The sequence below is a fragment of the Paroedura picta genome, chromosome 2 (assembly GCF_049243985.1).
Source record: "Paroedura picta isolate Pp20150507F chromosome 2, Ppicta_v3.0, whole genome shotgun sequence".
Classification (NCBI taxonomy): domain Eukaryota; kingdom Metazoa; phylum Chordata; class Lepidosauria; order Squamata; family Gekkonidae; genus Paroedura; species Paroedura picta.
In genome coordinates this window covers 36,676,641-36,690,913 of record NC_135370.1, presented here as the reverse complement: position 1 = coordinate 36,690,913, position 14,273 = coordinate 36,676,641, and the positions used below count along the sequence as shown (strand labels likewise).

The 14,273-nt window shown below is 44.2% G+C and overlaps 1 protein-coding gene across 5 annotated transcripts in view; it reads left to right on the top strand.

The window, feature by feature from the left end:
- MYO3B (myosin IIIB) overlaps positions 1 to 14,273 on the top strand; it is a 327,845-nt gene that overhangs the window by 247,583 nt on the left and 65,989 nt on the right. For all 5 annotated transcript variants that reach the window (XR_013228041.1, XR_013228040.1, XM_077319759.1 and 2 more), the window contains exons 30-31: positions 9,253 to 9,316; positions 10,352 to 10,439. Coding sequence is in view for 3 of the 5 variants with exons in the window: in XM_077319759.1 (XP_077175874.1) it covers positions 9,253 to 9,316; positions 10,352 to 10,439 (152 nt within the window). In the remaining 2 variants the exon portion in view is untranslated. The remainder of the gene's footprint in view (positions 1 to 9,252; positions 9,317 to 10,351; positions 10,440 to 14,273) is intronic.

Here is a 14,273-nt window from a genome sequence, read left to right as displayed (position 1 = left end):
CTGCCATTCACGCTGCTGCACAAAGGAGAATGCTTCTGTGCAACACAGTTCTAGAACGGTTATGGTACAAAGTGTTTGGGAAAAATAGACCAGAGTTCTAGGAAAAAAATATTTCCTGTGCAAAATACATGGAGTAAAGATAACTTCAGTGAGAAGAAGTGATAGTATTGACTTTCCATAAAGTACCCTTTTGGTACTCCATTGTAAACAAACCATTAAAAAGTCTTAACCACTTAGAAAGAAATCATTACCGTACCTAATAATAAAGTAAGAGAGAGCTGATGTGGGAGGGGGGTTGTATCCAGGTTTTCTCTACCAGAAGGAGTCAATTGTAAGTGGCTTACAATTGCCTACCCTTCCTCTCCTCGGAACAGGTAGGTGAGACTGAGAGAGCCCTGAAAACTTTGATAAGTGGTTTATGCTGCTTGCAAAAGCAACAAAACCAGGCCACAAACAGACAAGTTAGAAGTGTCTACCCATTTTGATGTGACACCCAGCTGTATCTCTTGATGGATGGCCACTCAGACTCTCCCCCGGAACCACTTGCCAGATGTTTGGAAGCTGTGGCTGGATGGCTTGAGCAGAGTCGCCTGGACCCCTCCAAAACGGAGGTCTTGTGGCTGGGTGGTAGGGGGGGCAGAGTTGGAAGCGCGCTTACCCACCTTAGCAGGGACGCAACTGGTCATCACGTCCCAGGCCAGGAACTTGGGAGTGACCTTTGATGCCTCAATGCTCAGGTCAAGAAGGTAGCCAGCCAGGCATTTTTCTACCTCCGCCAGGCTTGGCTACAAGCACCCTACCTGTCCTCCAAACATCTGGCCACAGTGATCCATGCAGCAGTCACCTCCAGAATAGATTTCTGTAACTCGCTCTACGCAGGCCTACCCTTGGGCTTGATCCAGAAGTAAACAGCTGGTGCAAAATGCTGCTGCTAGGGTCCTCACTGGGACATCATGGAAGGCCCATATCCAGACAGTGCTGAGGCAGCTGCATTGGTTACCAGTTGCTGCCTGGATCCGGTTTAAGGTCTTGGTTTTTACCTTTAAGGCTCTCCGCGGTTGAGACCCACATATCTGAGGGACCCACATATCTCATATCACATACCTTTCACTCTATGCCCCCCGCAGGGCCTTACGTTCTGTGGGTACAAACTAGTTGGTTATTCCCGGCCCCCAGGAAGCACACCTAGCCTCGGCCAGGGCCTTTTCGGTCCTGGCCCCCACCTGGTGGAATGAGCTCCCAGAAGAGCTACAGCAGTGGTCCCCAACCCCTGGTCCGGGGACCGGCGCCGGTCCGTAGATCAGTTGGTACTGGTCTGCGACTCCTCCTTGTCCTCCTTCCTGGCTGCTGCCTGGGGGGCTGCCCTGCCACTCTGCCACCAGCTCACCTTTGGTGCTCTCTGGGGGCCATCATGGCTGGGGCTCCCCCTCGGCATGGCACTGTGCAGCTGCTGCAGGCAACGCCCCCCAGCGGACGGTGGGAAAGCAAGTGGAGCAGGGACTCAGGGTACAGCGACATCCCTTGGCAAAAGACTACCCCCCGTCCGGGCCTCAGTAAAATTGTCAAGTATTGACCGGTCCCCGGTGATACAAAGGTTGGGGACCACTGAGCTACGGGCCCTGCAGGAGCTTTCTGCATTCCGCAGGGCCTGCAAAACAGAGCATTCCCACCAGGTTTATGGTTGAGGCCGGCACGCTGAAGAAGATCTTGGCCCCTCCCTCATTGCAGCCCTATTGGGCTACTTTTGGCGGATTAAAGAATAAAGATCAGCCCTATGTCTACCCTAGGGCCTATTAGTGGATAGGACTTGGTTGTTCTTTCCGTAGAGTGTTGAATGGTCTATGTTTTGACTGTCTGGTTGATTGGTCGGGTTATTACATTGTTTTAAACTGTTTTATGGGATTTTATTGGGGTTTTTATGTTTATTGTTAGCCGCCATGAGCCTTTGCGGGAGTGGTGGAATAAAAATACAATAATTGATAACAAAAACAACAACAACAACAACAACAATAATTGTGGGGTTTCCTAGAGTGTTGCTCGATGTATCTATGTCCTTTCATATCTCCACCTACCTTCGTTGTTTTATGAATATGAATCCCCTCCCTTGACCCCCACTGCACTGGTCTGCATGAGCAGGGGATGGGGCAGCTCAGGTGTTAGTTTTCTCCCTGATAGCAGACAGATATCACCCATATTTAGGGCCAACAATTCATGCCAATGTGGCTGAAGAATTTACCTGTACATGGTTCTTAATGGCATATGATTTTCAAAAGAGTAGGCCCCTGTTAGGGAGCACTCTTCCTGGAAAGGAGTTAAAAGCTCTCTTCGGCGGTGTACTTCTTTGCGAGGCCATAAATAGTTCACTGTTGGAACCAAAAAGGAGACAACTTAACGTGAGAGTAGACTGATTTATTATCTTTTATAGGTACTAACCTCTTTCCCCTCCTGTGAGAGTGATAGTCCACTGTATGTGGACCTACAGAGGGATTTTGTGTATGCTCTAAGGCAGGGGTAGTCAAACTGCGGCCCTCCAGATGTCCATGGACTACAATTCCCAGGAGCCCCCTGCCAGCATTTGCTGGCAGGGGGCTTCTGGGAATTGTAGTCCATGGACATCTGGAGGGCCGCAGTTTGACTACCCCTGCTCTAAGGACAGTCAAGTAGCCCATTCATGTAAGAATCCATCTTTGCAGGGTTCTTTTCTTCTGCCACAGCAGGATTATCGCCTCACTAGGGAAATTTATAGTGTATGGACTAATTGAATACACCGATAATGAAGGACAGGCAGAGGCAGAGTGACATATTATAGTTGTAATACAGAAATCACATGAGGCAGACTGCTGGTAAATAGGTTTCTTCAGTGAAATCAATTGTTTCTTTTGTCTTTGTGATTTGTGACTCCTCTTGCCATTGTCTTTAATTAAACTAAGCTTTTTTAGGAAAGCAGAACCTTGTTCCGCAACAACCTTAGTTTAATTCCTGCCAGGGGTTAAGCCCCAACATCTGCTTTCAGTGCCAGGGCTTAACCCTGACAAATGTGAAGAAAGAATAAATTCAAAAATCCCTTGACAAGGATATGTATTTATTTGAAACATTTCTCTCTTGCTATTTTCTGAGAGTCAAACCAGATTGCAATAAATTCGGAGAGCGTTTCCTGCACCATGGAATGAGTAGGGGTTGGGTCATCCTCAATAAAATGAAGATGACAACCTCCCACTGTCTATTGAAGGAAATTCCAGGTGCACATTAGTTCTGGACTGGGCTATACAGAGGGGAGAGTGGCCTTAATTCTGCCACCTCTACATAGTTTCACTACTGATATTCCTAGAGAAGCAGGAAGTTGATTGAAGACTTCTGTCTCTGCCTTATAGGAAGTGTCTGCCAAATCCTTCTGGATACTTCCAAGTAGCTTCTCACTTCCCTTGAAAATCCCTTGCTGGGGTTGCCGTCAGTCAACTGTGACTTGATGGTACTTTACACAGACTGACTTCTAGCATTGAAAGGGAAAGAGACAGAGGTGTCCATATTTGCCAGTCTTGCACACAGTGGGTTTAATAGGCATAATCACACAAATATGAAGGAGGGTGCTCTATATCAGCTAGGAGATAGCATGGAGGAAATTCTGGTTCGGTTCAGGCTCTGGGGTGTTCCCAAATTGAATTCCTGTACCCAAATAACCCAGAAGTCCTAAAGGAACTAGCCAGGTTTGGCCTGGTCCATTTTGCTAAAATGGCTGGGAACCATTTACAACTTCTGTTTTGCTTCCTCCCCCTTCAAATAGAGGGAAACAAAATAAAGATTTTTAATGGCCCAAACGTAACCTGACAAAGGGTCTGGGAAATTTGGGCGGGGGGGGGGTGGTATCACCTCTGAACCTGGATTCAGGGGGCACAAACTTGCCAAATCCGTGACCCTTTAATGATCGTGAACCGGTTCATGCCAATCCCTACTCCCTTTTGAACTGGGGCCATATATATCCAGAGCCTTTTGGCAAATTCTGAAATGATCCTCTTCCCCCTCCTTCCACTGTATGTGGACATATCTTAAACTCATATTATTGGCTTAAGGAGTTATATTAGTATTGCCCCAAATTAGGATTGTAATTAAACTGTGACTGAAAGTAAAATTTTAGCTCTCACAAGTGCACAGTATAGGAAGAGATGAACTGAGAACCCTCCAACTAAAAGATGAGATCGAGGTAGTATAAAAATCTAAATAAAAAATCTAAATAAATAAAATAATCACCTGTCGGATTTAGTGCTGTGGGTGTATCTAACTAAACCGAAGAAGCTATTTGGATAAAACCAAAAAGAGGTTAGATTACGAATTAGTTAGTTAGATTGGGTTATTGAGAGGGACTAGATATATTTTGGGGGAGTAAGGAGATAGTGGAAGGTGATGTATGTGTCAGTGGATAAGAACAAGTAGGATGGGGTTATAGTTGAATGTGACATAGGTCTGTGGGTAGAAAAGTAATAAGATTGGGAATGGAGGGATTATGGTAAGGAGGAAAATAGAGGACAGAGATAGTTACTGACACTGATGTTGTTGATCAACAAGTCCTCTACTTTGCAGGCTTACTTTGTGGAGCATAAGGCAGACCTCATGTGTATGACTGAGACCTGGGTGAGGGAGGGTGAAACGGTCGCCCTAAAACAGTGGTTCTCAACCTTCCTAATGCCGCGACCCTTTAATACAGTTCCTCATGGTGTGGTGACCCCCAACTATAAAATGTTGCAAGTGTTCTTTCACAGAAATTAAACCAAAACTGACCAGTGGCGTGAAGAGCCATTGTTCATGATTGTTTATAAATTGCTTCCCAGAGTTTCTCAGTTCAGTTCTGCCTCTTGTCCCACCATACCGATCTCGCTCTTTTCTGCTGCTGCAGACAGACGAATGCTTTATCTCGATTTACCCCACAAGGCTGCTGTCTAGATGGTGCCCCCCCCCGGCCAAGCTGCTTGCCCTGCCACGACCCCTGTAAAAGGGTTGTTCAACCCTCAAATGGGTCCTGACCCTGTAAAGATTTGTCTAATCTTGTCTCTGCTCCTAGCTGTTGGGCACACCCAGGCTGGGGCAGGGTCAGGAAAGGTCATCTCTGCTCTCTGTGTAATCATCAGGAAGACAGGGTTTCTGTAAATAGCTGATTTTGAGAAACCTTCCTGGGTGAAAATTAAGCCACATCTTGCACCCTGATAACAATGTAATGTGTACACAACAAAAATCTTCTGTAAACTTTCATGGCTAAAATGTATATTGCAAAGTCTACTTTCCTGGGCTGAAAATAAAATAAAAGGCTAACCTGCTCGAGAAGGCAAGCAAGCTTCAGACCAAGCTTCAGACCAAGTTTCTTCAAAGCAAGCTAGCACAGAGAGAGAAGCAAGCACTGCCCTAAAAGAACTTGCTTCCTTGGGTTTTCAGTCCTTTATCAGTTCCAAACTTTGGGTTGGGGGGTGGCCATCGTGATTCAGGAGGCTTACTCCTTCAGGGCACTCCCAGCACCACTGACCCTGGGTGTTGAATGTGTTGGCCTAGGGTGGGATGCAGTCAAGGACTTAGCCATCTGGTTGGTGTAGCATCTGCCTAACGTCCCACCAGATGCCCTGTCAAGCCTGCTTGAGGCAGTGGCCACCTGGGTGCTGCAGTTCCCTAAACTGATAGTTTTGGGGAATCTCCCGGCCTCAGGTTTGGGCCAGACCCGATGGCATCCATGGCAACACGAGGGCTCTCGCAGATTTCCAGTCTCAAAGTGGGAAACAGAGAAAACGACTTGTCAGACTTGCAAACAATCAAGGAAGCTGACAATGGGCTACTCAGATGAAGTCAATACACAAAGTAGAAGAAGAAGAAGAGTTGGTTCTTATATGCCGCTTTTCCCTACCCGAAGGAGGCTCAAAGCGGCTTACAGTCGCCTTCCCATTCTTCTCCCCACAACAGACACCCTGTGGGGTGGGTGAGGCTGAGAGAGCCCTGATATCACTGCTCGGTCAGAACAGTTTTATCAGTGCCGTGGCGAGCCCAAGGTCACGCAGCTGGCTGCATGTGGGGGAGCGCAGAATCGAACTCGGCATGCCAGATTAGGAGTCCGCACTCCTAACCACTACACCAAACTGGCTCTTTTATTCCAAAACTAAAATATGCCAGAATGCAGACTGGTTGTTAAGCATTTTCAAAAATATTTTCTTCAGTGGCAAAGCAACTAATTGTTACAAAGGATTGCTATGTAAGTGATCGGTAGGCTGCTACCATATCTGCTTGTCCCCTGGACCACTTTGATTTAGACTCTCTTGCTTTTTTGGAGAATTTTGCTCTTGAACTCCGATAAGATTGTTACCAATACTGGGCCTGTATGAAAATTGAAAAAAAATTCTTTGTAAAATGTAGTTGATTTACCACTGAAGAAAATATTTTTGGAAATGTTTAATAACCAGTCTGCATTCTGGCATATTTTAATTTTGGAATAAAAGAGGACTTTCCTTATTCATCTTAGTAGCCCGTTTGTCCATCTCAAAGTGGGGCCTGGCGTTCCCCTGGAATTACAGCTGATCACCATATTGCCAAGATCAGGTCCTCTGGAGGAAATGGCTGCTTCATAGGGTAGACTGTGCTGTATTGTAGACTGATGGAGAAACCAAAACCTGGCAAAGACTAAAGAGAGTGGATGCTCTAGGACTTCCATCTTACAACTAACTATACTCTTACATCTAAAGGTCCAGGAATTTCCGGACCTGGAATTGGTAGCTCTAAATAAGAGAGTATCTCAATGTTGATTAAGGAACTCACTTCCACGGGTGAGAATTGGGATTGGATCCTCAGTAGAGATGCTTCTGACAGCTATTTTCGCAATGGATGGAGGTAGATAGTTGAAAATTTTGAACAGGAATATGCTGTAAACAGAACAGGGGAAGCTAAAGAAGCTGCGTGCTAATTTCCCATAGGTAGTCTATTTGTGCTCTGCTGGCGTACTTTGTTAATAAAGCAAATAGCAAAAGACAGCATATGTCTCTAGTGGTGTCTTATTCACAGGCAATGAACTCCTAAAACTTGCCTCACTGCTCAGGGAAGTGGATAGAGGGAAGTAAGTTTACTGTAAAACTCATGCGGAAGGTGGGAGGGGGAGGAATATGTGTAGAGATGCATGCTCAAATTTGTTGGTAGAAAATGCTATCCTCAGCTGACTTATGGTGGCTCTGTAGGGTTTTCATGCAAAAGACTGTAAGAGGTGGTTTGCCATTGACTCCTCTGCATAGTGAACGTTGACTTCTTTGTGGTCTCCCATGCAAATATTAACCATGATCACTTTGTAATGGCAAGATGTCCTAGTCCCGACATATACTGCATGGGTCAGACCTATTGTGTGCAGTTCTGGAGGCCTCACCAAAACGGGCATTGACAAAATTGAGAGGGTGCAGAGGAGAGGGACGAGGATCATCCGGGACCTGTGGACCAAGGCCTATGAGGAAGGGCTGAGGGACTTGGGAATGTTCAGCCGGGAGAAGAGGAAGTTGAGAAGGGACATAATTGCTATCTTTAAAAGGTTGTCACTTATAGGAGGGCAGGGAGCAGTTCCTATTGGCAGCAGAGGATAGGAGCCACAGTAATGGGTTTAAACTTTGTGGAGAACAGTATCAGCTAGATATTGGGGGGGGGGATTTTACAGAGTAGTGGAATCGGCTGCCTAACACCTGTAGAATCAGCTGCCTAAGGAGGTGGTAAGTTCCCCCTCATTGGCAGTTTTCAAGCAGCAGCTGGACAGATACACATCATGGATGCTTTAGGCCAGGGGTAGTCAACCTGTGGTCCTCCAGATGCTAATGGACTACAATTCCCATGAGCCCCTGCCAGAAAACGCTGGCAGGGACTCATGGGAATTTTAGTCCATGAGCATCTGGAGGACCATAGGTTGACTACCCCTGCTTTAGGCTGATCCTGCATTGAGAAGGAGGTTGGACTACATGGCCGGCGTGGCTCCTTCCAACTCTATGATTCTATGATTAACTCTGTTAAGCTTCCGAGATCAGGCTAGCCTGGGATGCCTGGGTCACGGCAGGAAATGTCTGCTGAAGACATTGGCAGTTTAAGATACTCAAGGCCTAACTATGCATTACACAGTTTCTATCTCTCTGCCCCAAATTCTATAAAGTTCTGAATATAGAACTTGCAGCAATTCTTGAAACTTAATGTCCAGACATACAGGAGCCTAATATGAATCTGGACCATGGTGGGGAGAAGAGGCTGAAGGTTCCCCTTTGCACTGCTCCAGGGAGCCACTGAACAGAGAAACTGACATGAACTGTGCTGATGAACAGCATTTCTGCCAGTGGGCTACACTGTGAGTTTCCTAGTGGGGCAATGGGGTCATTTCAGTCCTGGGAAATGACATGTGGAGAAAGCTTAATTCTCCTCTTCCCACATACCATGACCCTGGTTCTCTCCAGGACCCACGCCCTTGAACTTCCAACAACATCTGGTCTGATGAGACTCAAGGCAAACTCAGAAACAGTGTACTGTGTACTTATACCCTCAGCTTAAAAGATGGCTTTCTTCTTCCACCAGCAGAGAGATCAGCAGAAAAATTAACCCTGGTTATAGATGGAGATCTCACCTGTGTATGCATATCACTACATTCCATCTTGGCCACTGCTTTTAAAATCAGGTCCCTTTTAAATTTTCACCTTGTCATTTTAAAGCAGTGCATTCCGTGCAGTTCACATGATTTTAAATATATATAAAATAGCAAATGGAGACATTTTGCAAGCTAGAAGGTTGGTTTTTATATGCCACTTTTCTCTACCTGAAGGAGTCTCAAAGCGGCTTCCATTCACTACCTTCCCTTTCCTCTCACCACAACAGACACCTTGTGAGGTAGGTGAGGCTGAGAGAGCCCTAATATTCCTGCTCAATCATAACAGTTTGATCAGTGCCGTGGCCAGCCCAAGGTCACCCAGCTGGCTGCATGTGGGGGAGCGCGGAATCAAACTCGGCTCACCAGATTAAAAGTCCGCACTCCTAGCCACTGTACCAAGCTGGCTCCTAACCACTGCACCAAGCTACTTAAAAGTAACCCTATGAAGGCCTGTAGTTATATATATATATTGGCCTTGTAATTCTATTATGTAACAAAGAATTCCGTCGCAAGGAGTATGATTTGTAGGTTAGACATAAATCAATAACAGGGCTGGAATATTTGCCAGTCAAGACGCTGCTGCTGACTGCGAAATACCAACAATAACAGCAATTATGTTTTTTTAGGAAGCAGAGCTGCAGCCCATCGTCTCCCTCGGAGTCACATTTTCTCAACAAACACCCGAGCAAGGTACTGTGAAGTTCGGACTCTCCAACGGCATCAAATCCCCCCGCACCCATCGTTCTGAAGTGTGTTCACAGTCGCTCGGCGTAACCATCAGAACATGAAACCGTTAGCCGAGTTTTGAAGTCTTTGAGACAAAAGCCCGCTTGCTAAGAACTCCAGTTCTGTCGAAAGGCAGGGAGGTACAGTGAATAAGGGAATCAAAAGGCTGGAAGTCTGCCGCTGAGAATAAATGCTTGCTGTTCCCCGAGGTGATTTGTCTGTGCACTTCACTTTCTACAGATGTTAGAGCCTCTTTTTGAGTAAGGACCCGAGGTTCTTTGGTAGCACTTTGATATCCTGCTCGAATTCAATATGTGAAATGGAGGAGTCGCTCTGTGACTGGGAGCACAGCGCGGTCTTTGAAGTCTGATCCAATTTTTGCTGCTTACCATTTGATGTTGAAAGGATGAAATGAAGAAAATGTACAGTTTTTTGCCAGTAACTCTGCTGAGCATATGTAAGATTAAAAAAACAAAATCCCTTGGATGATGTACTTAGAAATGTTAAGCAGATTAATACCTTCCTATAGCTTTTTTTTTTCCTCCCCTCGTTCTTCTTCTAAAGATACAAATTAACTTTGAGAGGAAATCGGCATACTCTGTGTGCCATTATTATTTGCCTCTGTGTGAATCGGGGGTGCATACAGAGCGGGTGGGGCTTAGAAACTAAACAACTGTTTGGGATACAGGTGCAAAAACTGTATAGCAACGCATAAGAAGTTGGTTGAGTGCTTTGCGCACAGGAGTCCCCCAGGACTCCATAGAAGTTGGCTTACTGGATCAAATCCTTAATTGTTCCCCTCTAACACTGGACATGTGCATGGAGCTGTACAAAGTTTCACTTTTATTTATATGAAAATCACACTTCTTTCTTTCTTGCTTTCTGCTGCATTCAGGCTGATATAAAAATGGCTTAAATTTCCAGACCAACATTCCTGAGTTGCTGTTGTTGTTTTAGAAGGACACGGGTGATATTTTAGCACCTCTGGTTGTTTTACAGGATTTGGTCCAAACGAAGGATTTACAGCTCCCCAGCCAGACCCATGCAGATGAAGACCAGCCGTTCCCTTGTTCACAGAAAACCCAAGGTAAAATGCACAAAAAGACTTGTCCTGTAATGTCCAGAATGCATTGTCTATGTGAAAAATTCAGTCTCTTTGCCATGGTTTATAAGAATGTAAGTAGTCCCTGCTGGATCAAAATGCTGTTCTATCAGCTTCCTGCAGCATCTGCCCAGGTACACTGGAAGGCCCCCAATCGCAAACACATATTTTTGCTCAGAGCTAAGCTGCCTCCCAGCATAAAGGTCCCATCACTTAGGACCACCGATAGATTGTCCAAAAATAGCATTCCCTTGAAAAGTGAGCAACACAGAGAAAGTTCTTCAGGGATTCAGACTATAGTCCTATGCACTCTGCCCTGATAGATGCACTCCTATGTTGTAGTACCTCTCGTTGAACTTGAAAATGAGTAGGTCTTATTTCTGTGTATACAGCCCTGGACTGGGCTAGCAGTAACTTGGTCAATCTTATCTAATTGTTCCAGGGACAAAAGCCTAATCAAATAAGCTAAAGCCTCCATTTAATGTTATCAGTGAGTCACAACCAACTTATGGCAACTCTTGCTGTTTGGAACTAATCAATCAATCTTTATTTTACGGTCATTTAGACCAAAATTTCAGACATACTTATAAATGATGGCAGTTTACAGGAAAGGAAAGTAATACGGAAAAAGGAGGTTTGAAATCCACCATCTGTAATACTTAAGAACTTTAAAATGTTAAAAGTCAATATTTATAGCGAGTATTAAATAACATTGACTAAATTACAATATTCAAATTGAATTACACAGGTGCCTTCTGGTTTACAAAAATACTACATAATTTCATAGCAGCGGCACAAAAATTGGCTGTAAAGAGAGTTATTTGCTTATTTTCATTTTGGAGCCGAATCTTGATCTTCTCTTTATGGGGGAAACCAGGGTAGTTGTCCCATATGATTGAATTAGATTACATCTAATAGCATTATAAATGAGGCAGTACAATAAGACATGTTCATTTGTCTCTATCAAACCGCTGTTTGGAACCGGTCTAATGTGATGCTTAAAAAATGCCTTCCTCAAATTACTAACAGTTCTTCAGTCCATATGGTGACTCCATACATCTGTGCATGTTTGCACCTTAGAGGTAAGGAAGCTCAAGAGGCTTCCAAGAAGTCTATATATATTTACACAAAGGTAAGTCCCATTATTTGATATGGCTTACTGCCAGGTGAATCTGCAGAGGAGGCAGCCCAAATTCCACCTATCCAGTAGTTCCCAATATGAAATCACAGGTCTACCCTAAACAAATTTGGTGGACAAATTTATTCTCTCCTTGTTTTTGGCTGGCTTGAGACTTGGATTCATGGGATGGAAGGGCACTTAAGAATGTGTGCATTACAGTGGGGTGCTTTAAAAGGATTCCACATTAAGCCATAAATCTGCCAAATGAACCTATTACTTCCAAGCCTGGGGAAAGGATGCATTTATTAATACTTCTGGGTTTCTTTTTCACACTGAATAATACCTTACATTCTGAGTCCTCCAATGGAGTGAGTAGATTTATTGTCAGAATAAAATATGGCTCATCTTGACAGGGAGTGTGTCAGAATTCAGCTTCTTTAAATGGGGTAATAATGCAGTCCATTATGAGCGGAGTCAAAGAAGCTTTGTAACAAATCCTGTGTCAAAGGAGCCCTAATTAAAAAATTGTTTTGATGAAGAAATGACGACTCCATTGACTTGATCTATGAAGGAAACAATGTACAAAAAGGAAGAAGTGTGCATCCCCGTAAATGTAGGACTCTCTCGGTAATGTATTTCAAGCATTAAGAAAGGCAGCGATTATCAATCACTCTTAAACGAGCAACTTTTAAAGAAATAAACCTGTTGAAGAGTAATAGCCTCTTCCGGTGCTTCTGAAAGCACAGCGCTTCGGTTGGAAATTCAAATGCTTTCACACCCTGGCGAGCCTGAACTGTTCATGGCATATAGTTTATAACTGGCACAGCGCTTGAGCCCAAAATAAAGTGGTAGGTACAATGCCTTATTCTTAAAATAAATACATCACATAGCAGTATACGAGGGATCGTAGTTTGAATCAGGCTGAGGGAGAAAATGGAGCTTAACTCCGCCCCCTTCCCGGATTTGTTGCCGGCAGTTTCCACAGCAGAGCCTGTGGGAAAAGTTCTCAGCACAGGATCAGCTCCCTTCCATCTAAATTTAATTTAAAATTGTCACCCATGATGCTTAGGGGCAAGAATGCAAGCAGTAGGATTCAGGGGTATAGAACATCTGCTTGGCACGCAGAAAGTCCCAGGGTCCATCTCCAGCATCTCCAGTTCAAAGGATCAGATAGTGGGTGATGTGAGAGACTCCTAGAGAGATGTGAGTCAGAGCAGAGACAGTCCTGAGCTTAATAGGCCAGTGATCTGACTCTAGAGAAGACAGATTCATATGTTCCCATGCATGAGACCAGCAGTGAGGTTCTTTACCATTTTGTCGAGAAACATACGAGAACAGCATGTGTGAAGTAGAACGACTGACAAGCATTTGACCTTTACTGTTTAAATTTGCAGGCATTTAAGTTTATTAATATTAGAAGTTTTAAATTTGACGTATTAGATTTGAGTTGCAAAGTTTTCAAAAGGGACTACAACCTTTTTTCTGATGTTTGTTTCCATATACACACACCATAGGATTGTGAGTGTCCTGCATAGTGCACGGGGTTGGACTAGATGACCCATGGGGTCCCTTCCAACTCTATGGAATCTATGATTTTGTGATTCTATGATTCTACCAGTTTTAAATGGATTTCCATGCCTTCTGTCAGGTTAACTCCCTAGTAAGTGTGTCGAGAACTGAAACCAAAATCACATGGCTATAAAATATTAATTGTATATAGTATATATATATATATATATATATAATTAATACTATAATAACTTCATTTTTATACCCACCCTTCCTGGTTGGCTCAGGGAAGGTGACAATAAGACATACACAATTAGCTTTCACATTGATAATCAGTTCCCAGATATTTCAAACGGAAACATGTTAATTGAATTATATTCAATTATATTCTTAGCCTTCTTAAAAACCATGCAGAGGGATCCCAACTCTTTAGGGTGAGTTGGTGCTTTGTCCACAGATGATGTGTTGTTGATTTGTAAGTCGAGAGGCCAGCGTTTTCATGGTGTTTGTTTCCTGGCCTCAACCACAGGCCTGGCGGAACCGCTCTGTCTCACAGGCCCTCCTCAACGGTTTAAGGTCCTGGAAGGCCCTGATCTTATCAGGGTGAGCCTTCTGCCAGCCTTCCGTATGAAGACTATGAACAGAAATCGCAAAGCTGGAACGAAGTTGCATTGAATTTACAAGGTCATTCCTTTACATACGTTTTGACAGGTTAATAGTGATTCTGAGAATGGTGCTGTGATCGCCTTCATATTTATATTAAATTAAGGAGTCATGAAAACCACTCTATGTAGGTGCTTTCCACACAGGGACAGGTTGGTGTAGGTTTTTTTTCACTGTGCAGGGTATGGAGGTGAGGCAGAGAAGCAGCAATGGGGCTTCCATGTGGCAAATTGTCTGACATGTGCTCTGCCCCTCATACCAACAACATCCATTCCTCCCGCCCCACACACACACCCTGGGCCACTGAGATTTTTTTTACATGACTAATCAAAAAGCATATGATAAATATCAGGTTCTCTGAATTCCTTGCTTTCATTTTTAAGAAAGGAGGCCTTTAGCTCCTTTTGTTGCTGACATATGCCTTTCCTCTTATATCTCTACAATGAAAAAGGCTGTAGAAAAGTTCTTATACTTTAAAACACTTGCTAAATTTCTTGCACGTATTTTATATATCTGTAGTATTTCAT